A 22,711-nucleotide genomic window follows, 5' to 3' on the forward strand; every position below is an offset into this window, starting at 1 on the left:
ACGAACGCGAGTTTCGGCTCACTCTACGAACGCGAGCGGCGGCTCACTCTACGAACGCGAGCGGCGGCTCACTCTACGAACGCGAGCGGCGGCTCACTCCACAAACGCGAGCGGCGGCTCACTCTACAAACGCGAGCGGCGGCTCACTCTACAAACGCGAGCGCGGCTCACTCTACGAACGCGAGCGGCGGCTCACTCTACGAACGCGAGCGGCAGCTCACTCTACGAACGCGTGCGGCGGCTCACTCTACGAACGCGAGCGGCGGCTCACTCTACGAACGCGAGCGGCGGCTCACTCTACAAACGCGAGCGCAGGCTCACTCTACAAACGCGAGCGGCGGCTCACTCTACAAACGCGAGCGGCAGCTCACTCTACGAACGGGAGCGGCGGCTCACTCTACAAACGCGAGCGGGGGCTCACTCTACGAACGCCGGCTCACTCTACGAACGCGAGCGGCGGCTCACTCTACGAACGCGAGCGGCAACTCACTCTACGAACGCGAGCGGCGGCTCACTCTACAAACGCGAGCGGCGGCTCACTCTACGAACGCGAGCGGCGGGTCACTCTTCAAACGCGAGCGGCAACTCTCTACAAACGCGAGCGGCGGCTCACTCTACAAACGCGAGCGGCGGCTCACTCTACAAACGCGAGCGGCGGCTCACTCTACAAACGCGAGCGGCGGCTCACTCTACAAACGCGAGCGGCGGCTCACTCTACAAACGCGAGCGGCGGCTCACTCTACAAACGTGAGTGCAGGCTCACTCTAGGAACGCGGGCGGCGGCTCACTCTAGGAACGCGAGCGGCGGCTTACTCTACGAACGCTCACTCTACGAACGCTCACTCTATGAACGCGAGCGGGGGCTCACTCTACGAACGCGAGCGGCGGCTCACTCTACGAACGCGAGCGGCGGCTCACTCTAGGAACGCGAGCGGCGGCTCACTCTACGAACGCGAGCGGCGGCTCACTCTACGAACGCGAGCGGCGGCTCACTCTACGAACGCGAGCGGCGGCTCACTCTACGAACGCGAGCGGCGGCTCACTCTACGAACGCGAGCGGCGGCTCACTCTACGAACGCGAGCGGCGGCTCACTCTACGAACGCGAGCGGCGGCTCACTCTACGAACGCGAGCGGCGGCTCACTCTACGAACGCGAGCGGCGGCTCACTCTACGAACGCGAGCGGCGGCTCACTCTACGAACGCGAGCGGCGGCTCACTCTACGAACGCGAGCGGCGGCTCACTCTACAAACGCGAGCGCGGCTCATTCTACGAACGCGAGCGGCGGCTCACTCTACAAACGCGAGCGGCGGCTCACTCTACAAACGCGAGCGGGGGCTCAGTCTACGAACGCCGGCTCACTGTACGAACGCGAGCGGCGGCTCACTCTACGAACGCGAGGGGCGGCTCACTCTACGAACGCGAGCGGCGGCTCACTCTACGAACGCGAGCGGCGGCTCACTCTACGAACGCGAGCGGTGGCTCACTCTACGAACGCGAGTTTCGGCTCACTCTACGAACGCGAGCGGCGGCTCACTCTACGAACGCGAGCGGCGGCTCACTCCACAAACGCGAGCGGCGGCTCACTCTACAAACGCGAGCGGCGGCTCACTCTACAAACGCGAGCGGCGGCTCACTCTACAAACGCGAGCGCGGCTCACTCTACGAACGCGAGCGGCGGCTCACTCTACGAACGCGAGCGGCAGCTCACTCTACGAACGCGAGCGGCGGCTCACTCTACGAACGCGAGCGGCGGCTCACTCTACGAACGCGAGCGGCGGCTCACTCTACGAACGCGAGCGGCGGCTCACTCTACGAACGCGAGCGGCAGCTCACTCTACGAACGCGAGCGGCGGCTCACTCTACGAACGCGAGCGGCGGCTCACTCTACGAACGCGAGCGGCGGCTCACTCTACGAACGCGAGCGGCGGCTCACTCTACGAACGCGAGCGGCGGCTCACTCTACGAACGCGAGCGGCGGCTCACTCTACGAACGCGAGCGGCGGCTCACTCTACAAACGCGAGCGGCGGCTCACTCTACAAACGCGAGCGGCGGCTCACTCTACAAACGCGAGCGGCGGCTCACTCTACAAACGCGAGCGGCGGCTCACTCTACAAACGCGAGCGGCGGCTCACTCTACAAACGCGAGCGCAGGCTCACTCTACAAACGCGAGCGCCGGCTCACTCTACAAACGCGAGCGGCGGCTCACTCTACAAACGCGAGCGGTGGCTGATTCCCTCCTGTGGGGGAAAGGGGAGTATTGCGGCCCTTTGGGGTAGGCTTGGGTTTGTGATTGCCAAAGTAGGGACAGCAACATCCTGTGTCTTCATGACACACTACCTCCTGGACGAAGGAGACGATAGCCGCTCCAATTCTCTCCGAGACGTCTTCCGGTGTATGACTTCCATCACCATCAACTGAGAGATAATTGTACTCCACAAGGTACTCTTGTACCGCAGGTCGGAAGAAGTGGGATTTCAGCCAGTTAATGTCCCGTACATCAATTGGTTTGGATGTGATGGTAAAGAGGATGACACTGGTCGCATCCAGTGGCTGTTTATCATTCTTCATGTGGAGAACAGCTTCGAAGGAAAACTGGTCGGTCATTTCTCTTAGGACCAATTGGTTAACGAGCCACGGTCGGAACTGCAGGTCCATTCGTATGATGGCCCTTTCGTCAACGGTCCTCGTCTGTTCCTCTTCGTGAACAATTGAATGCCGCGTCTCTTCCACCTCGTCATCGGTGTAGAGCCACGACGGTTCCTTATAAGACGTGGTGAGCCACGTCTGTACTTCTCCTTCATCGGCGGACATCAGCGTCTGTTTCACCTTATCATTGGTGGAGAGCCACGATGGCTCCTCGTCCAGTGAGCAGAGCCACGACGGTTCCTTATAAGACGTGGTGAGCCACGTTTCTTCCTCGTCGTCATCAGAGAGCCACGATGGCTCCTCATCCAGTGAGCAGAGCCACGACGGTTCCTTATAAGACGTGGTGAGCCACGTTTCTTCCTCGTCGTCATCAGAGAGCCACGATGGCTCCTCGTCCAGTGAGCAGAGCCACGACGGTTCCTTATAAGACGTGGTGAGCCACGTTTCTTCCTCCTTGTCAAGTGAGCAGAGCCACGATGGCTCCTTGAAAGAGGAGCAGAGCCACGTCTCTTCCTCTTCGTCAATGGAGGGAACCCAGGACAAATCCTCTTCGTCAACGGCGGAGGGCTCCGTCTGTTCCTCCTTGTCTGCGGAGTAGAGCCACGTCTGTTCATCCTCATCAACGGAGGAGAGCTCCGTCTCTTTCACTACGCCAACGGCGGAGAGCCGCGTCTGTTCCTCCTTGTCAACGGAGTAGAGCCACGTCTGTTCATCCTCATCAACGGAGGAGAGCTCCGTCTCTTTCACCTCGCCAACGGCGGAGAGCCGCGTCTGTTCCTCCTTGTCAACGGAGTAGAGCCACGTCTGTTCATCCTCATCAACGGAGGAGAGCTCCGTCTCTTTCACCTCGCCAACGGCGGAGAGCCGCGTCTGTTCCTCCTTGTCAACGGAGTAGAGCCACGTCTGCTCATCCTCATCAACGGAGGAGAGCTCCGTCTCTTTCACCTCGCCAACGGCGGAGATCCGCGTCTGTTCCTCCTCGTCAGTGGCAGAGAGCCTCAAGGGTTCCTCCTCACTGGTGGCGGGGGAGGAAAGAGAGAGCAATTTCTCCTCCTGGGCTTCCTTAGTCTCCTCCTCCCGTGGTAACTTCACCTTCTCTTCCTCCTTCGTCTTCGCCCTCAGGCGCCTGACGAGAGCGTTGCCGGCGACGTAGAGGCAGAGGACGGCCGCCGCCGCCACTATCAAGCCGCAACAATAACGCTGGAAGGTGTGTACCTGCGCCAGGAAGGTGCTGAGGAAGCTGACCCTGCGGCGCAGCTGGAGGTAACGAGGCAGGGCGCCAACCACCGGCAGCGCCTCCAACAGGCGCCACATGCGGCCGCCCATCGTGGACTGCCACTCCCGCAGGGGCTCGCGAGGGACACTGAACAACAGCCCCGCGAAGGGCAACTTGCACACCAATCTGAATAACACGCAGCTAACGCTGCTCTACTGCATCAGCGCCTAGACTAAGTAGTCCTCAATCCTCGCGAGGTCCATGGTCGCTGCCTGAAGGGCCATCCAGGAGCAGAACACTACGATGACGACTGTACACGTTAATTGATTCATTTTTAAAACTTTCATTTACTATTATTTATTTAATTTCACTTAACAAAATTTTTTTTATTAAATTCCTTTTGACCCTTCAGTAGTTATCTGGAAATGTTGGTATCGGAGATTTACGAACATGAACCAAACGGAGGTGAGTTATGTGTAGACTCGTTACGGTTTACTGTGGTAACATTGCCTAGGGATCGTGCAAGCTTTGCACACACAACGTGCATGTGTGTGTGTAGGTTTGTGTGTGCACATGCATGCATATGTGTGTGTGAATGTAAGCGTGTGTGCGTTTGTAAACGTGAGTGCGTGTGTATGAAGTACTGACGGCGCCAGTAGTGCTGACGGCGCCAGTAGTGCTGACGGCGCCAGTAGTGCTGACGGCGCCAGTAGGTAATATCGACACGTTCAGTAATGATCGCAATTCTGGTATTGCTGACTAGGGAATATAAATTGGAGGTGTTAGAGGGTGTGATTCTCCAGCCTTGCATATAATGGAAGCGATATTGAGATATTGTTCGGGACGTAATTAACTGTCCCTATAGTGATGACGATAGTAATTGGCCTGGAATTGATGAGGGTTGGTGGGGCTGTGGTTATTGGTGGGGACGATAGTGGTAAAGGGGGTTTGCATGTGGGTAGTTGCTGGCAAAGAGATGGTAAGTATATATATATATATATACTGGTATTTAAAGCAGAAGCTTTGGCGGTCATAGTTGTGTTGATAGAGACACAACTATGACCTCACTACAACTAATAGTGAGGATTATATTGACAATAGAGATGGGGTTGATAGTGAATTTAGGTTTGAATGGTGATGTTAATTACAAATTGTCATTTTTTTTACTTCAGAGTAGTCTTTGTTTCTAATTGCTTATGCCTAAAAATGGCGATTATTTCTTTCAAACTTTGCATATGAGATCCAGAAAGTGATTTCAAATTTACCCAATTTCCAATGAGAAAAGGGCGAATGTGTGTCTTTTCATTCACATAAAGCCAGAAAAGCTATATATGAATCAAAATGACATGTTTTTATACAGCTCAAAAGAACATGACCATACAAGTTTTTGTAGTTTTTGAGACTTTCGTTTCTACTGTAAATAACTTTCACGAATCAGGCTCCAAATATAATCTACCATCATGTTCTCTTTATAACGTCATGGCAGTACAGCCTTCATGGTCCAGTATATCCTAAGGTGGAAACAATCTCCGTAGCTCGCCACAGTCTCGATCAGCTTCACAGAGTTTTCAGCCTTGTGATTATGCAAAAAATCCAAAATTGCTGCAATAAATCTATTCCCAGCCTCTTTCACCTGTCTTTTTGAGCTTTACGGAAAATTCCTTGCACTCTAGGGTCTTCTTTACCTGCGGTCAGACGAAGACACCGGTTTAGACCTGTGTTTGAGTCTTGAAGGTACCTGATGATCCCAACTCCTTAACTTGAGCCGTGACAGAGTGCTCTATATGGACGAATTTGATATGGAGTGGAAGCATCAACACCTTCCAGGTGCCCATGCTGTACTTCCCACTTGATGATGTTCTTCCCACAGAAGAGGAGAGATGTTCTTCTCTCCCGGTCCGTTTAATTCAGTCCAACATCTGGTAGAGACTCTTAATGTTCCGGCTGTCCCAACGTCAAAGGCAGCTGGTATAATTGATGAAATAACCACCCAGCCATACTCGTCATAACTAAGGCGTACAGCAAGGTCTTTTGATGCTCCTGTAATCTTTAAAAATCACCGAATGAGCCAGGGGAAAGTTCTTGAAGTTTTACTCGAAGTTTACTCAGCACTTTCTAGGATGAGAAAATTCGTAGGAGCCGCGATGAGGGTTCGAACCTATGCGATGGATGCTCCCACGCACATCCTTTCAATGATGCAGTCACGTTAGTGTGATTACTCCCTGATACTCACTGATTACTTTCCTGGGATGTTCAGGAAAATTGGTAAATTTCAACATTTCGCTGTCCTGGTTACACAACTAAAGCTTGTGTGGGGGCAACAATATAAATTTTACTATACTTGAGACTCTAGAGGCTGAGACTCTCGCTTCATGCAGGTCGGCGTTCAATCCCCAACCGTCCAAGTGGTTGGGCACCATTCTTTCTACCCCCCCCGGTCCCATACCAATTCTTTATCCTGACCCCTTCCCCAGAGCTATATAGTCGTGATGGCTTGGCGCTTTCCCCCTGATTATTCCCTTCCCCCTCTAGCCAGTGACGTCACCCTCTCCAATTTTAAAATAAAAAATGTTGTTGCAATGTCATGGTTTTTATGGTCATAGTGGTGCTCATGTATACACCGATTGTTGTGGTGATTGTTATGTTGTATGGTGTCAGGGGGATTGATAGTGCTGTCAGGAGCTGTGGTGGTGATGGCACCAGAGGTAGTGGTGGTAGTGGTGATTGCAAAAAGGCTGCACCATTTGCCAGTTGTGAGTAGGACTCTTGTAATTATTTTTTCCTGCCAACAATTTTTCACAAAAAAAGGTTTTAGTAAAATTGGTTTGTAATACATTAGAAACTGGAGATAATCAGATAAACGTGAGAATTCCTTTTATTAATACACACACACACACACACACACACACACACACACACAAGTGTATTTGTTTCTTTCACTTGCAGCCTCTGTTCACCTAGGTTTAGAATTTTAGTTTTAGTTAAACAGTTGAACCTGAAAGTTAAACAGCTGTTTGGGTTGCATCCTTGGAATATTATGTATTGGTAACTTAATTACCAACACGCCAACATATTGGTAACTTAATTACCAACACGCCAACATATTGGTAAACTGGGAACCTATCAACAAAATTTCCATTCTCCTGGGCCGCAGGAGACTGCAGCCGAATGTAGAGACGAATTCTACAACACGCTAGAGTTATAGAATTTGCTTTCTACACCACAAATTCTGAGTAGTAATGGATAGATAGGATTAAGGACTTGCCCGAAACGGTGTTCTAAAACGCTAGCGGCTCACTCTACGAACGCGAGCGGCGGCTCACTCTACGAACGCGAGCGGCGGCTCACTCTACGAACGCGAACGGCGGCTCACTCTACGAACGCGAACGGCGGCTCACTCTACGAACGCGAACGGCGGCTCACTCTACGAACGCGAACGGCGGCTCACTCTACAAACGTGAGCGGCGGCTCACTCTACAAACGCGAGCGCAGGCTCACTCTACGAACGCGAGCGGCGGCTCACTCTACAAACGCGAGCGGCAGCTCACTCTACGAACGGGAGCGGGGGCTCACTCTACGAACGCCGGCTCACTCTACGAACGCCGGCTCACTCTACGAACGCGAGCGGCGGCTCACTCTACGAACGCGAGCGGCAACTCACTCTACGAACGCGAGCGGCGGCTCACTCTACAAACGCGAGCGGCGGCTCACTATACGAACGCGAGCGGCGGGTCACTCTTCAAACGCGAGCGGCAACTCACTCTACAAACGCGAGCGGCGGCTCACTCTACAAACGCGAGCGGCGGCTCACTCTACAAACGCGAGCGGCGGCTCACTCTACAAACGCGAGCGGCGGCTCACTCTACAAACGCGAGCGGCGGCTCACTCTACAAACGCGAGCGGCGGCTCACTCTACAAACGCGAGCGGCGGCTCACTCTACAAACGTGAGTGCAGGCTCACTCTAGGAACGCGAGCGGCGGCTCACTCTAGGAACGCGAGCGGCGGCTTACTCTACGAACGCTCACTCTACGAACGCGAGCGGGGGCTCACTCTACGAACGCGAGCGGCGGCTCACTCTACGAACGCGAGCGGCGGCTCACTCTACGAACGCGAGCGGCGGCTCACTCTACGAACGCGAGCGGCGGCTCACTCTACGAACGCGAGCGGCGGCTCACTCTACGAACGCGAGCGGCGGCTCACTCTACGAACGCGAGCGGCGGCTCACTCTACGAACGCGAGCGGCGGCTCACTCTACGAACGCGAGCGGCGGCTCACTCTACGAACGCGAGCGGCGGCTCACTCTACGAACGCGAGCGGCGGCTCACTCTACGAACGCGAGCGGCGGCTCACTCTACGAACGCGAGCGGCGGCTCACTCTACGAACGCGAGCGGCGGCTCACTCTACAAACGCGAGCGCGGCTCACTCTACGAACGCGAGCGGCGGCTCACTCTACAAACGCGAGCGGCGGCTCACTCTACAAACGCGAGCGGGGGCTCAGTCTACGAACGCCGGCTCACTGTACGAACGCGAGCGGCGGCTCACTCTACGAACGCGAGGGGCGGCTCACTCTACGAACGCGAGCGGCGGCTCACTCTACGAACGCGAGCGGCGGCTCACTCTACGAACGCGAGCGGCGGCTCACTCTACGAACGCGAGTTTCGGCTCACTCTACGAACGCGAGCGGCGGCTCACTCTACGAACGCGAGCGGCGGCTCACTCTACGAACGCGAGCGGCGGCTCACTCTACGAACGCGAGCGGCGGCTCACTCCACAAACGCGAGCGGCGGCTCACTCTACAAACGCGAGCGGCGGCTCACTCTACAAACGCGAGCGCGGCTCACTCTACGAACGCGAGCGGCGGCTCACTCTACAAACGCGAGCGGCAGCTCACTCTACGAACGCGAGCGGCAGCTCACTCTACGAACGCGAGCGGCGGCTCACTCTACGAACGCGAGCGGCGGCTCACTCTACGAACGCGAGCGGCGGCTCACTCTACAAACGCGAGCGGCGGCTCACTCTACAAACGCGAGCGGCGGCTCACTCTACAAACGCGAGCGGCGGCTCACTCTACAAACGCGAGCGGCGGCTCACTCTACAAACGCGAGCGGCGGCTCACTCTACAAACGCGAGCGCAGGCTCACTCTACAAACGCGAGCGCAGGCTCACTCTACAAACGCGAGCGGCGGCTCACTCTACAAACGCGAGCGGTGGCTGATTCCCTCCTGTGGGGGAAAGGGGAGTATTGCGGCCCTTTGGGGTAGGCTTGGGTTTGTGATTGCCAAAGTAGGGACAGCAACATCCTGTGTCTTCATGACACACTACCTCCTGGACGAAGGAGACGATAGCCGCTCCAATTCTCTCCGAGACGTCTTCCGGTGTATGACTTCCATCACCATCAACTGAGAGATAATTGTACTCCACAAGGTACTCTTGTACCGCAGGTCGGAAGAAGTGGGATTTCAGCCAGTTAATGTCCCGTACATCAATTGGTTTGGATGTGATGGTAAAGAGGATGACACTGGTCGCATCCAGTGGCTGTTTATCATTCTTCATGTGGAGAACAGCTTCGAAGGAAAACTGGTCGGTCATTTCTCTTAGGACCAATTGGTTAACGAGCCACGGTCGGAACTGCAGGTCCATTCGTATGATGGCCCTTTCGTCAACGGTCCTCGTCTGTTCCTCTTCGTGAACAATTGAATGCCGCGTCTCTTCCACCTCATCATCGGTGTAGAGCCACGACGGTTCCTTATAAGACGTGGTGAGCCACGTCTGTACTTCTCCTTCATCGGCGGACATCAGCGTCTGTTTCACCTTATCATTGGTGGAGAGCCACGATGGCTCCTCGTCCAGTGAGCAGAGCCACGACGGTTCCTTATAAGACGTGGTGAGCCACGTTTCTTCCTCGTCGTCATCAGAGAGCCACGATGGCTCCTCGTCCAGTGAGCAGAGCCACGACGGTTCCTTATAAGACGTGGTGAGCCACGTTTCTTCCTCGTCGTCATCAGAGAGCCACGATGGCTCCTCGTCCAGTGAGCAGAGCCACGACGGTTCCTTATAAGACGTGGTGAGCCACGTTTCTTCCTCCTTGTCAACTGAGCAGAGCCACGATGGCTCCTTGAAAGAGGAGCAGAGCCACGTCTCTTCCTCTTCGTCAATGGAGGGAACCCAGGACAAATCCTCTTCGTCAACGGCGGAGGGCTCCGTCTGTTCCTCCTTGTCAGCGGAGTAGAGCCACGTCTGTTCATCCTCATCAACGGAGGAGAGCTCCGTCTCTTTCACTTCGCCAACGGCGGAGAGCCGCGTCTGTTCCTCCTTGTCAACGGAGTAGAGCCACGTCTGTTCATCCTCATCAACGGAGGAGAGCTCCGTCTCTTTCACCTCTCCAACGGCGGAGAGCCGCGTCTGTTCCTCCTTGTCAACGGAGTAGAGCCACGTCTGCTCATCCTCATCAACGGAGGAGAGCTCCGTCTCTTTCACCTCTCCAACGGCGGAGAGCCGCGTCTGTTCCTCCTTGTCAACGGAGTAGAGCCACGTCTGCTCATCCTCATCAACGGAGAAGAGCTCCGTCTCTTTCACCTCGCCAACGGCGGAGAGCCGCGTCTGTTCCTCCTCGTCAGTGGCAGAGAGCCTCAAGGGTTCCTCCTCACTGGTGGCGGGGGAGGAAAGAGAGAGCAATTTCTCCTCCTGGGCTTCCTTAGTCTCCTCCTCCCGTGGTAACTTCACCTTCTCTTCCTCCTTCGTCTTCGCCCTCAGGCGCCTGACGAGAGCGTTGCCGGCGACGTAGAGGCAGAGGACGGCCGCCGCCGCCACTATCAAGCCGCAACAATAACGCTGGAAGGTGTGTACTTGCGCCAGGAAGGTGCTGAGGAAGCTGACCCTGCGGCGCAGCTGGAGGTAACGAGGCAGGGCGCCAACCACCGGCAGCGCCTCCAACAGGCGCCACATGCGGCCGCCCATCGTGGACTGCCACTCCCGCAGGGGCTCGCGAGGGACACTGAACAACAGCCCCGCGAAGGGCAACTTGCACACCAATCTGAATAACACGCAGCTAACGCTGCTCTACTGCATCAGCGCCCAGACTAAGTAGTCCTCAATCCTCGCGAGGTCCATGGTCGCTGCCTGAAGGGCCATCCAGGCGCAGAACACTACGATGACGACTGTACAAGTTAATTGATTCATTTTTAAAACTTTCATTTACTATTATTTATTTAATTTCATTTAACAAAATTTTTTTTATTAAATTCCTTTTGACCCTTCAGTAGTTATCTGGAAATGTTGGTATCGGAGATTTACGAACATGAACCAAACGGAGGTGAGTTATGTGTGTAGACTCGTTACGGTTTACTGTGGTAACATTGCCTAGGGATCGTGCAAGCTTTGCACACACAACGTTCATGTGTGTGTGCGTGTGTGTGCACATGCATGCATATGTGTGTGTGAATGTAAGCGTGTGTGCGTTTGTAAACGTGAGTGCGTGTGTATGAAGTACTGACGGCGCCAGTATTGCTAACGGCGCCAGTAGTGCTGACGGCGCCAGTAGTGCTGACGGCGCCAGTTGTGCTGACGGCGCCAGTAGTGCTGACGGCGCCAGTAGTGCTGACGGCGCCAGTAGTGCTGACGGCGCCAGTAGTGCTGACGGCGCCAGTAGTGCTGACGGCGCCAGTAGTGCTGACGGCGCCTGTAGTGCTGACGGCGCCTGTAGTGCTGACGGCGCCAGTAGTGCTGACGGCGCCAGTAGTGCTGACGGCGCCAGTAGTGCTGACGGCGCCAGTAGTGCTGACGGCGCCAGTAGTACTGACGGCGCCAGTAGTACTGACGGCGCCAGTAGTACTGACGGCGCCAGTAGTACTGACGGCGCCAGTAGTACTGACGGCGCCAGTAGTACTGACGGCGCCAGTAGTACTGACGGCGCCAGTAGTACTGACGGCGCCAGTAGTGCTGACGGCGCCAGTAGTGCTGACGGCGCCAGTAGTGCTGACGGCGCCAGTAGTGCTGACGGCGCCAGTAGGTAATATCGACACGTTCAGTAATCATCGCAATTCTGGTATTGCTGACTAGGGAATATAAATTGGAGGTGTTAGAGGGTGTGATTCTCCAGCCTTGCATATAATGGAAGCGATATTGAGATATTGTTCGGGACGTAATTAACTGTCCCTATAGTGATGACGATAGTAATTGGCCTGGAATTGATGAGGGTTGGTGGGGCTGTGGTTATTGGTGGGGACGATAGTGGTAAAGGGGGTTTGCATGTGGGTAGTTGCTGGCAAAGAGATGGTAAGTATATATATATATACTGGTATTTAAAGCAGAAGCTGTGGCGGTCATAGTTGTGTTGATAGAGACACAACTATGACCTCACTACAACTAATAGTGAGGATTATATTGACAATAGAGATGGGGTTGATAGTGAATTTAGGTTTGAATGGTGATGTTAATAACAAATTGTCATTTTTTTTTATACTTCAGAGTAGTCTTTGTTTCTAATTGCTTATGCCTAAAAATGGCGATTATTTCTTTCAAACTTTGCATATGAGATCCAGAAAGTGATGTCAAATTTACCCAATTTCCAATGAGAAAAGGGCGAATGTGTGTCTTTTCATTCACATCAAGCCAGAAAAGCTATATATGAATCAAAATGACATGTTTTTATACAGCTCAAAAGAACATGACCATACAAGTTTTTGTTGTTTTTGAGACTTTCGTTTCTCCTGTAAATAACTTTCATGAATCAGGCCACAAATGTAATCTACCATCATGTTCTCGTTATAACGTCATGGCAGTACAGCCTTCATGGTCCAGTATATCCTAAGGTGGAAACAATCTCCGTAGCTCGCCACAGTCTCGATCAGCTTCACAGAGTTTTCAGCCTTGTGATTATGCAAAAAATCCAAAATTACTGCAATAAATCTATTCCCAGCCTCTTTCACCTGTCCTATATTGAGCTTTACGGGAAATTCCTTGCACTCTAAGATCTTCTTTATCTGCGGTCAGACGAAGACACCGGTTTAGACCTGTGTCTGAGTCTTGAAGGTACGTGATGATCCCAACTCCTTAACTTGAACCGTGACAGTGCTCTATATGGACGAATTTGATATGGAGTGGAAGCATCAACACCCTCCAGGTGCCCATGCTGTAGTTCCAACTTGAAGATGTTCTCTCCACAGAAGAGGAGAGATGTTCTTCTCTCCCGGTCTGTTTAATTCAGTCCAACATCTGGTAGTGACTCTTAATGTTCCGGCTGTCCCAACGTCAAAGGCAGCTGGTATAATTGATGAAATAACCACCCAGCCATACTCGTCATAATTAAGGCGTACAGCAAGGTCTTTTGATGCTCTTGTAATCTTTAAAAATCACCGAATGAGCCAGGGGAAAGTTCTTGAAGTTTTACTCGAAGTTTACTCAGCACTTTCTGGGATGAGAAAATTCGTAGGAGCCGCGATGAGGGTTCGAACCTATGCGGTGGATGCTCCCACGCAACACCCTTTCAATGATGAAGTCACGTTAGTGTGATTACTCCCTGACTCTCTGGGATGTTCAGGAAAATTGGTAAATTTCAAGATTTCACTGTCCTGGTTACACAACTAAAGCTTGTGTGGGGGCAACAATATCAATTTTACTATACTTGAGACTCTAGAGGCAGAGACTCTCGCTTCATGCAGGTCTGCGTTCAATCCCCGACCATCCAAGTGGTTGGACACCATTCCTTCCCCCCGTCCCATCCCAAATCCTTATCTTGACCCCTTCCCCAGTGCTATATAGTCACTAATTGACTTGGTGCTTTCCTCGGGAGACATCTCCCGTCACGCAGGGTGCAGTCGCACCTCCACAGATCTCCAGTATAATCTATTTAACTGGTAATGGCTCAAAAGGGCCACCACTTATGGGCTATTCATGCCCGTGCCACCTTTTGGGTGGCTTAATCATCATCAATCAATTTGGTGTTTTCCTCTGATAATTCCCTTCCCCTCTACCCAGTGACGTCACCCTCTCCAACTTTAAAATAAAAAATGTCGTTGAAATGTCTTGGTTTTTATGGTCATAGTGATGCTCATGTATACACCGTTTGTTGTGGTGATTGTTATGGTGTATGGTGTCAGGGGGGGGGGGGGGTGGTAGTGCCGTCAGAAGCTGTGGTGGTGATGGCACCAGAGGTGGTGGTGGTGGTGGTGGTGACTGCAAGGGACTGCACCATTTGCCAGTTGTGAGTAGGACTCTTGTAATTATTTTTTCCTGCCAACAATTTTTCACAAAAAAAGGTTTTAGTAAAATTGTTTTGTAATACATTAGAAATTGGAGACAATTAGATAAACGTGGGAATTTCTTTTATTAATACACACACAAGTGTATTTGTTTCTTTCACTTGCAGCCTCTGGTCACCTAGGTTTAGAATTTTAGTTTTAGTTAAACAGTTGAACCTGAAAGTTAAACCGCTGTTTGGGTTGCATCCTTGGAATGTGGGTGTGTGTGTGTGTGTGTGTGTGTGTGTGTGTGTGTGTGTGTGTGTGTGTGTGTGTGTCTGTCTGTCTGTCTGTCTGTTTAAGTGGAAGAGACGAAGAGAGGACGAGAAAGACGATCAGATTTTTCCTCTTTGAATATGTTACATAATACTAACGATTATATGTTAGTATTATGTGAATACTAACCATTATTGGTTAGTATTCATGCGAAAGCATATTCATGCATTCACATGAATGCAGCGTAGTGGTATTGGCTGTCAACGTGCCAATGACGTCAAAGAAATTAAAATGCTGTCATAGCAGGACCTGGGGGCTGAAAGGGACACATTTAACCCAGAAAAGTTTGAATATTTTATGCTGAAACTTCAACATAGAGTGCATATGAGGCACTGCTAAAATATCTATTCCTGTATGATTAAAACAGCAAATTACACTAATGTGCAAATTAATGAAATTACGTTCTCCGTACGACTCCAGACTCGTAATTAAATGCATGTTCCGGGCTGCATTGCCCACCTAAAGCAATGCTCCGCGAAGGATAAATCTCGTTTCACAGGAGTTCATACATACATTGTTGATTTCTGGGTAGGTGTGAAATTATTCGTCAGAGGCGGACTGGAGATTCAACCACTTGGTCCAGCTGATTCGCGATCTGTTCACCTCGTGAGCCACTCATAGTGAGAGTTACGCTCTTCATCGCTTTGAGAGAGAGAGAGAGAGAGAGAGAGAGAGAGAGAGAGAGAGAGAGAGAGAGAGAGAGAGAGAGAGAGAGAGAGAGAGAATCGACTTTACCATTCATATCTCACAGCTACCTCATCCGTCATGCTATTACTCACCTCGCGTTCCTCATTCTTATCTATTCGTCCCCTCATATTACCCAACCATCACATATATCTCACACAATATAACCTGTAAAACTGTTCCCAAGCCTCAAAGTCAGTCAGGCAAGTGTTTAACTGTTACGAGTACATCCCTTCCCCCCTCCCAACCTTCCCCCCTCCCCTTCCAAACAAAAAATGTGCGTTCAGTTGGCCACTGAACACAGTGTTTGTCTCCCGGCGACCACATCTGCTGGCGACCCAGTCTGCTAATGGCAAGGGTTGAATGCACTTTTGGGCTCGCTGTTGGGAAATAAATTTGTACTGTTTTGTTGTGCTCCCTTTTATTTTTATTTTTTTGCCTGACTGAATGTTTATATGCACTTGTGTGTTGGCTATTTTTTTCGTACAAACCTAGTCGTGAGTACAAGGTCAACCATCAGATCCTTTTAGTTATCGATCACAAAGTTATCAGACGCCCTGGGTCCAGATTCACGAAGCTGTTACGCAAGCACTTACGAACCAGTACATTTTTTCTCAATCTTCAGAAGCTTTGTTTACAATTATTAAATAGTTAATGATTTCCGAAGCACCAGGAAGCTGTTTATAACAATAACAACAGTTGATTGGCAAGTTTTCATGCTTGTAAACTGTTTAATAAATGTAACCAAAGCCGTCAAAGATTGAGGAAAGATGCACACGTTCGTAAGTACTTGCGTAACTGCTTCGTGAATCTGGCCCCTGAAATTTATCATCATAAATGTTTTTAAAACGTAGAATGGTTTGGCCTCATCTATCTCATCATCTTACATCACTCATTCATTATTCATAGTGATGTAAGATGATGAGATAGACGAGTAGGAAAAACACTCGGAAGTCGATATAATTCCAGGCTATTAACACCAACACCACCAAAAAGCCGAAATAACAGACTTTCCAAACAAAGTACACGGCCGATATCAGGCTGAGAAGACAAAACACGGGAGCATCAATACCTGCTACTCGTTAAGCACAAGACTAAACTGGTTAAGATAACTCAGTAACGCTCCCTTAGACGAGGAGGAGGAGAGAAGGAGGAGGAGCACAGGGGATATGATCTCTATACACGAAATATCTAGAGAAATAGATGAAGGTAGTACAAGAGTAGCTTCTTGAAAGCTGGAAGTTAGAACTGCAAGTGCAAATAAGAATGCAAAGAAAATGGAAGTTGTGAGTTACCTAAATTTACAACCCTCAAAAGCAGAAATAAAAAGTTATGAATGTCAGGGAGGGAGAAAGAATGGAAAGGATAACGGGGCACTATAGGTTGCCATAGTTCCGTAGGAATAAGTGTCCAAAATAGGCGACCAAGACGCTTTGGGCTAGCCTCACGAAACCTTACAGGGTGAATGGTCTGGTCTACAGGTAATACATAGGGTGGTCGGGGGTTGAGCCTCATGTCCCCTCTTTGCATTAAAGGATCAAGTCCACAATTTTCCAATCACACTAAATAAAAAATGTCCATCCTCACTAATAATTCATGAAGCATAATAAATGTTATAATGGAAGTAATACTATTACTGGAAAGATAGGAAGAGAGAGGGGGAATAGGGAAAGAGGGATAAGAGAGGGGAATGGATAATAGGGGAGGATAGGGATAGAGGGATAAGAGAGGGGGAGGATTCAGTGAGAATCCACAAGGTCTTCTTTGGATACATTTTATTCTCATCTCCGCGGCCATGGGTCCCTAAATTTAACTAGAAGTGGTACCCCAATATTATATTATATATATATATATATATATATATATATATATATATATATATATATATATATATATATATATATTATATATATATATATATATATCCTTACACATCATGACGTATGAAAAATCATAATATATATTTATGTAATAAACATGTAATTAAATAGTTTTAAAAATACAAATGACGATACATGGGTGTATATCTGTCAGTGTCGGCATTATGACTGGGGAGCCTTGAAGGGCCTTCGCCCGCCTCCAGCTTATAAGCGATAAACTTGGGCGACGTATTGAGGTGGCGTCAGGAGGAGTTGGCTACCCCAATAACTCGGCCCTCGGAGCGACAGTGCAAGATTGCCTCATAAACCTTACGGTGTATTAGTGGCCAGATTTTCTCTGTGACTGGAAATGTGAGACAAGACGACGTCTGCTCTCTCTCTCTCTTTTTACTGCTGCTGCTGCTGCTGCTCTCTCAGTTTGTCAGTTGATGTTAATCCGAATGTTAGACAAATTGGGATTGTCTTGTTGAATGTTTTTACATATATTAGGCTCTTTCTCTTCGTTTGTTTCTTGTTTTCTCTCTCTCTCTCTCTCTCTCTCTCTCTCTCTCTCTCTCTCTCTCTCTCTCTCTCTCTCTCTCTCTCTCTCTGTGTTTTCTTTATATCTGGTCACTTGCATTATTCAAAATAAAAATAAAAACTATCTATCTAGTAAATCAGTTTCAGTACATTCATTTTTTTAATTCTTTGAACTTATTTTTATTTAGTCTATTCAAATTTGGTTATCTCGTGAACTTTATTATCACCAAGAGTTTGCGACAGCACCTCCATCTTTACTGCTGCTCTCCCAAACACTCCACTAATACTTACATCTTTCTTTATATTTTTCCTCATTCGTTATAATATGATCAATGTTTGTCTTGCTGTTTCCAAGCTGCCTGGACAGCAGCCATCCAACTCCGCCGCTTCTAACAATGCACGAAATTTCTCTATAAATTGTAAATGGCCTTCATAATTATACTTCCCCCCCCATTCTAGTATCGAAATTGCGTATACCAATGTCGTTCTTTCATTTTTTTTCTTTAAGTTTGAAGTTCACGAGGAACGCCTTTTACTGCAAGCTGTGAGCTGTTATCCTGTATCAACTCATTTGAAGAGCTGATACCCTTAACAGACTCATTTATTTGACGAGGTTATTATTTGTATGTGGAAGGAGTAAACTAAATTTAATGTTAATTATCCTGCAAGGAACAGGATGAGTAAAAAGCTGTGTGCCAGAGCCTTCATATCGTTTATTGACTTGATGTAAAGTGTATCAGCGTGTCGAGACGAACAAATTGCAGTTGCGAGTAAGTCTATGAAGGATTGCTCGCTGATGGAGCGATGTCCTTGTGGCTAAGCGCCTTGTGTTATCGTTGTCAACTTCCGATTGTCCAGGTGAGGCCAGGTGAGGAACTTTGTGAATATTGAGCTTATTAATAACGGAAAATCCACCAACATCTCGCTAGTGTTGAAGGTCCCTATGTCCAAACAGTCCAACCAGAACGGGCAAAGACTAGAGACGAAAGTTCTCCCATAGTTCTCCACCTAGTCAAAAATTCTGATGAATGATGGGGGTCGCTGGATGTCCAGGACAGCGGTGCATACTCAAGATGTGAGCTAACTTGAGCTTCCATATAAAGTTTCACAACCCCCGCTGTCAGGAAAGTACGAGATTCTCCGTAGGGCTGAAAGTTTCTTGGTTGTCCTGTTTGGTTGAGCATCTGGCTTTTCATGATCATTGATGAATCGAACTTCATTCCGAGTGTCAACTTAACTAAACCCCAGGTTTTAGTCAGTCATTTGCAGACCATCGCCTTTTCCAGTTAGTTATTGCTGAAATTTGGCGATTAATGACCCATGTAGCGGTTTGTATTTCATCTTATCCATTTGGAAATATTTGATAAAATACCGTCATCGGCCTAAGCTTTAGGCATGAGATATAACAGATCATTGGAGTAGACATTCCGCCACAAAGTGCCAAACCAACTACCCTGTGGTATGCTGGCACCCATTGAGTGACTCCCAGATTCAACCCTATTGCGGGGTACTCCTAGGACTCGTTCTTAAATACAGGTCTTTATTAGTTGTAAAATGGCGCCTGAGATATCTAGTGCATAAAGATTTACTAGTATTCCAAAGTGATATACACGATCAAAGGCGCCTGCACTGTGCAATACAACAACACAGCTAACGTTTTACTCATCCAGTAACTCAGGCCAGTTATTGAAGAGATTTAGCAAGAGATCAACAGCAGAACAACTTTTTTTAAACACAATATCAACTACAAATTAGTCGATGATTGTAAAAAAAAAAGTCGTATGCCAAGAGATTAATATCTAATGAATTTTACCGGTTATTGAAAGCCGTGACACTGGTCTGTAGTTGTACCGACCACTGAACGACTTTTCTTTGTGTGTATTGGACCAATATCTCCATTCTTTCATAGTCAAATTCATTTACAGATAGTTGGTAGAGGCTAGTGAGGGGTTATTTTTTTTATTATTAACATCTTTATTGACAAAATTATTGTCAATTTTTCCAAATCTGAGGATTTCGATTAAGTCTTATTAAAGTAAGAATAATGCTGGTATTCACTGTCACGCAGGACAGAGGCATACACAGTGGAGCCAGTAGGGCCTCTTGATTACGTAGTAGTATTGGGCTGACTTTATTTAACGCCATTGTCTTGCCTATGTCGAGTGTTTAAAAAAAAAAAAATTGTGAATTTCAGTCTCTAGAATGACCGCTTAAGACAAAAAATTATCTGGTCACTGGATCAAGATGCGGAAGTCGTCGTTCAGAATCACTTTGTCAACAAAGTGGTTTGCCTTTAAGTCAGACTTTTCCCGATTGCTGGTTGAGCGTTCCACCTTCCTGGTTTAAAGGTGGGATTATGTCCTTCGATGAGTATGCTTGCCGATATTTAAAAAGATACCCCCAGACTGTGGGTCGAAATCTTCCTAATGCAAGTTTTCTTCTAGTTTCTGTTTCCAGTCTGGATATAGCCCACTGTTGTTCCTCTTTCATATTACGAGAAGATTGTCTATGAAATGTTCCTGTTGTGAGCAGGATTTCCTTTAAATTTCCTCCAGGCTTTGTTTTTAACATGGGCTGTCACTCAGCAACTGTAACCAAACCAAGGACGACCAGACAGCCCGTCCTCTGGAGCATTCACAACGGCACTAAACGGAATTACTACATTCCCCTACCCTAACCGAGGACCCTCAAATAGAAAACGGACATCTCGTCGACTTTGCGAGCGGCTATATAAGTTTTAGTACACCAAATTTTGCCCTCTGGGGGATTTATACCTCAAAATGTGATGAACAATCCCTGAGGACGGGGTTGGATTTGACTAAAGTTTTTGACTTGGTCAGATACTACTGATGAGCAATATGCTTGTGCTGGAGAATCAGTATGCATACAGCACATTGTGCCAGGTAAGTCCCCCGACAGGTTCACCATAGCCCGTGCTGCTTGGAACTTTTTGTTCCGAGTAGCTGAATCTAAAACAACAACAATATTAGTATGCATTAAAGCATTTGCTTGGCACTTTACATCCTTCTGGAGCAATCCATACCAGTCAGATGTTTATAAATTTGTGTCAGGATGTGCTAGTGGAGTCTTTATATCGATGTCGGGAGAGCCAATGGAAGGAAGAGAGAGAGCCAGGCGGTCTGATGAACCAACATATCCCCACGCGTACGTAATGAACACACACTGTCTCGCTCATGCTCTCATCGTTTACTCTAGCGAGAAAGAGAGTCTCGGTAGAGTAAGCAGCTAGTGTCTCGCTACAGTAAGCAGTGTCTCGCTACAGTAAGCAGTGTCTCGCTACAGTAAGCAGTGTCTCGCTACAGTAAGCAGTGTCTCACTGCGAGTAACAAGGCAAAAGTGAAAGATGCAATGAATAGGACTCTAGTCAACAGCTCTCGCTGGGCACGTAACACAATACTCAACATGGGACAAAAATGACATTCAACATCGAACTAAATATAACAATTAAACACACAGCACTCAACATCGACACGAGCACAACACTCACTCAGCAGTGAGCTCAACACAGCATTAAAACTCCACATTCAGCCCCACGCGACATTCATTGCAATACTCGGAGCTCAACACATCACTGAACTTATCACTCAACACTACAATCCACCCAATGAAATCAGATGGTATTGATTTAGCTGGAAAAGCGAGGTTCTGCTCCGGAAAGAAGATAAATCAACCAAGTGTTTAGGATTTCATAAAACAGCACTTACGCTCCGCGCGTATTAAAGGGGGGGTGTGGGGGGGGGGGAAGGGGGGGGGGAGGGATAATCAAAGTCGCACTTTTGTTGGATGGAAAGCTTGTCTTTGTAGGAATTGTTTGCTGCTGTTTGCACGGGGTAATCAATCCAGTCGTGCTGGTACACAAGCGGCTGTAATAAGAGTTTTACTGGGAGCTCAGTTATCAGTCAACAGCGAGTGAAAAGCGGATTAAGAATAGCGGCCAGATTGTTAGCACGGGGAAGGGGGGGGGGTGAAGGTGAAATTGATGATGGTGGTGGTCATAGCGAAGCTCAATATGGTGGTAATGGTGATATGGCGGTGGTAACAGTAATAGTGAAGCTGTTGGTAACAGTGATAGTGAAGCTGTTGGTAACAGTGATAGTGAAGCTGTTGGTAACAGTGATAGTGAAGCTGTTGGTAACAGTGATAGTGAAGCTGTTGGTAACAGTGATAGTGAAGCTGTTGATAACAGTGATAGTGAAGCTGTTGATAACAGTGATAGTGAAGCTGTTGGTAACAGTGATATTGAAGCTGTTGGTAACAGGGATAGTGAAGCTGTTCGTAACAGTGATAGTGAAGCTGTTGGAAACAGGGATAGTGAAGCTGTTGGTAACAGGGATAGTGAAGCTGTTAGTAACAGTGATAGTGGAGCTGTTGGTAACAGTAATAGTGAAGCTGTTGGTAACAGTGATAGTGAAGCTGTTGGTAACAGTGATAGTGAAGTTGTTGGTAACAGGGATAGTGAAGCTGTTGGTAGCAGTGATAGTGAAGCTGTTGGTAACAGGGATAGTGAAGCTGTTGGTAACAGTGATAGTGAAGCTGTTGGTAACAGTGATAGTGAAGCTGTTGGTAACAGGGATAGTGAAGCTGTTGGTAACAGGGATAGTGAAGCTGTTGGTAACAGGGATAGTGAAGCTGTTGGTAACAGGGATAGTGAAGCTGTTGGTAACAGTGATAGTGAAGCTGTTGGTAACAGTGATAGTGAAGCTGTTGGTAACAGTGATAGTGAAGCTGTTGGTAACAGTGATAGTGAAGCTGTTGGTAACAGTGATAGTGAAGCTGTTGGTAACAGTGATAGTGAAGCTGTTGGTAACAGTGATAGTGAAGCTGTTGGTAACAGTGATAGTGAAGCTGTTGGTAACAGGGATAGTGAGGCTGTTGGTAACAGTGATAGTGAAGCTGTTGGTAACAGGGATAGTGAAGCTGTTGGTAACAGGGATAGTGACGCTGTTGGTAACAGTGATAGTGAAGCTGTTGGTAACAGTGATAGTGAAGCTGTTGGTATTAATAGTTATGGTAGGAGTTAAGGTAATGGTGGAACTTTATAAATCCTCATCCTCCGTCACCATCGCTTTTTAAATGATGAGGATGGAGGATGTTTTGGAGATTTATGTGACCGGTTTGGTGGGGGTAGAGAGGAGGGTGATTGTACATTAGTGTGTGTATTCACCTAGATGTATTCACCTAGTTGTGCTTGCGGGGGTTGAGCTCTGCTCTTTGGGCCCGCCTCT

General features: G+C 48.8%; 1 protein-coding gene across 1 annotated transcript; it reads left to right on the forward strand.

Annotated features, from left to right (window-relative positions):
- The first annotated feature begins 10,811 nt into the window (after nt 1-10,811).
- LOC123759909 (serine-aspartate repeat-containing protein F-like) lies at nt 10,812-22,507 on the forward strand. The gene is made up of 3 exons (XM_069325559.1): nt 10,812-10,951; nt 11,355-11,876; nt 21,529-22,507. The coding sequence occupies exons 1-3, from the start codon at nt 10,812-10,814 to the stop codon at nt 22,505-22,507; spliced, it is 1,641 nt and encodes a 546-aa protein (XP_069181660.1).
- The last annotated feature ends 204 nt before the right edge of the window (nt 22,508-22,711 follow it).

This window comes from Procambarus clarkii, chromosome 16 (genome assembly GCF_040958095.1).
Source record: "Procambarus clarkii isolate CNS0578487 chromosome 16, FALCON_Pclarkii_2.0, whole genome shotgun sequence".
Classification (NCBI taxonomy): Eukaryota; Metazoa; Arthropoda; class Malacostraca; order Decapoda; family Cambaridae; genus Procambarus; species Procambarus clarkii.

Bases quoted from the DNA above. Each gene is read 5' to 3' on its own strand.
- LOC123759909 (XM_069325559.1), top strand. From the start codon at position 10,812: ATGCGGCCGCCCATCGTGGACTGCCACTCCCGCAGGGGCTCGCGAGGG. The intron at 10,952-11,354 runs GTAGTCCTCAAT...GTGTGTATGAAG, and splicing joins TGCATCAGCGCCCAGACTAA to TACTGACGGCGCCAGTATTG. The intron at 11,877-21,528 runs GTAATATCGACA...CGGTGGTAACAG, and splicing joins AGTGCTGACGGCGCCAGTAG to TAATAGTGAAGCTGTTGGTA.